The sequence below is a fragment of the Cryptotermes secundus genome, unplaced genomic scaffold (genome assembly GCF_002891405.2).
Source record: "Cryptotermes secundus unplaced genomic scaffold, Csec_1.0 scaffold1695, whole genome shotgun sequence".
Classification (NCBI taxonomy): Eukaryota; Metazoa; Arthropoda; class Insecta; order Blattodea; family Kalotermitidae; genus Cryptotermes; species Cryptotermes secundus.
Window position 1 is genome coordinate 113033 of NW_019725862.1, and position 1404 is coordinate 114436.

At 31.9% G+C, this 1404-nt stretch overlaps 1 protein-coding gene across 3 annotated transcripts in view; it reads left to right on the forward strand.

The window, feature by feature from the left end:
- The first annotated feature begins 101 nt into the window (after positions 1–101).
- Positions 102–1404, forward strand: part of LOC111863828 — a 20811-nt gene continuing 19508 nt past the window's right edge. For 2 of the 3 annotated variants that reach the window (XM_023850555.2, XM_023850556.2), the window contains exon 1: positions 102–349. In XM_023850555.2, the coding sequence (XP_023706323.1) occupies positions 323–349 (27 nt within the window). In that variant the 5' untranslated portion in view covers positions 102–322. Of the gene's footprint in view, positions 350–452; positions 496–1404 lie in introns of those variants that run through there. The other variant, XM_033751223.1, reaches the window with a different exon arrangement.

Genomic DNA, 1404 nt, shown 5'->3' on the forward strand with positions numbered 1-1404 from the left:
CTATCGATTGTTGTATTGGACGACTTCTGAAGTAGGAATATCGAAATAACTTTGCAATGGTATATATATCGATTAACATCGAATCTTCGCATAGAGCGGCAAGCAGGATATGAAAGTCAAAGGTGGTCGAAAGGAAGTATTGTGAACCGAGGAAAATAAAAGTTTCGAACTTTGGGTTGAACTTTTGTACCATTACTTTACACACATATTTAATTTTCATTATATATACATTCTCAACGGAGCAGATTATCTGTAGATTAGATGTGGCCTAATGCATACAAGCAGAGCACGGAAGCAAATATTGTTACGTGATTAACCGAAAATGACCACAGTGGACAATAAAACTAAGGTTTGTGCCACGAAACCGTATACATTTGGTTGGCAGCAGTAATGCCATTAATTTAATTACATTTTTTAGGTATACGGATATCTTGATTCAAAGATAAAGACAGGCTTGCACATTTCGTTGCTAAGAGCACTCCTGTTCCGGTAGTTGTTAGTAATTGTGATATTCCCATACTTGTTGGTATTGATGTTAACGGTTTTTAAAATTAAAGCCAGTAAAGCAAACGAAGCGAATGCAGGGAAAAATGACTGCAGATACATATATTTCATTTCATAAGTCCAAAACAAATGGACATGAAGGTCTTCATACAAAAAATTTAAACAAACACACAGATAAGAGAATAATTAAAACTAATTGTTTATGTAATGCTCCACATATTCAGAAACTGTATAAAAGGAATTATTCATAAGATATAAAGACAGTTTATTTTTAAAACTAATTCTATCCTCTTTAAGGCTTTGAATGGTTATGGGCAATCTGTTGAATAGTTTAATAGTGGTAAACATAGTACCTTTGTGAAAAGCAGAAAGATTCGAGTTTGGCAAATATAATTGCTTTCGATTTCTTGTATTCAAACCATGAACATCTAAACCTGAACAAAGTTTAGTTTGATTATCAATCACAAACATCATCAACGAGAGAAAGTATTCACATGACAATGGCAGTATATTCAATTTCTTAAAAAGATCCCTACATAAGTCTCTAGGTTCCACTCATATAATCCTAATTACTTATTTTTTTGTAATTTAAAAACTCCAACATTATTCGTTGAGTTGCCCCAGAAAATTATTCCATACTTAAGAATAGAGTGGAAATAAGAAAAATACACCATTTGTAAAATTGTTTTTACTCATAAAATAAGATAAACTCCTGATTACAAAAATAGCTGAAGTAAGTTTAGGGAGAATATACTCTAAATGACTCTTCCAATCCAAATTCTTATCAATTTGCAGACCCAAAAATTTTATCACAGGAACTTCATTCATAAACAAATTCCTGCTAGCAACTGCCAGAGAGTTATAAGACTGTTTTAGAGCAAATCTAATATTTAAGTTCAA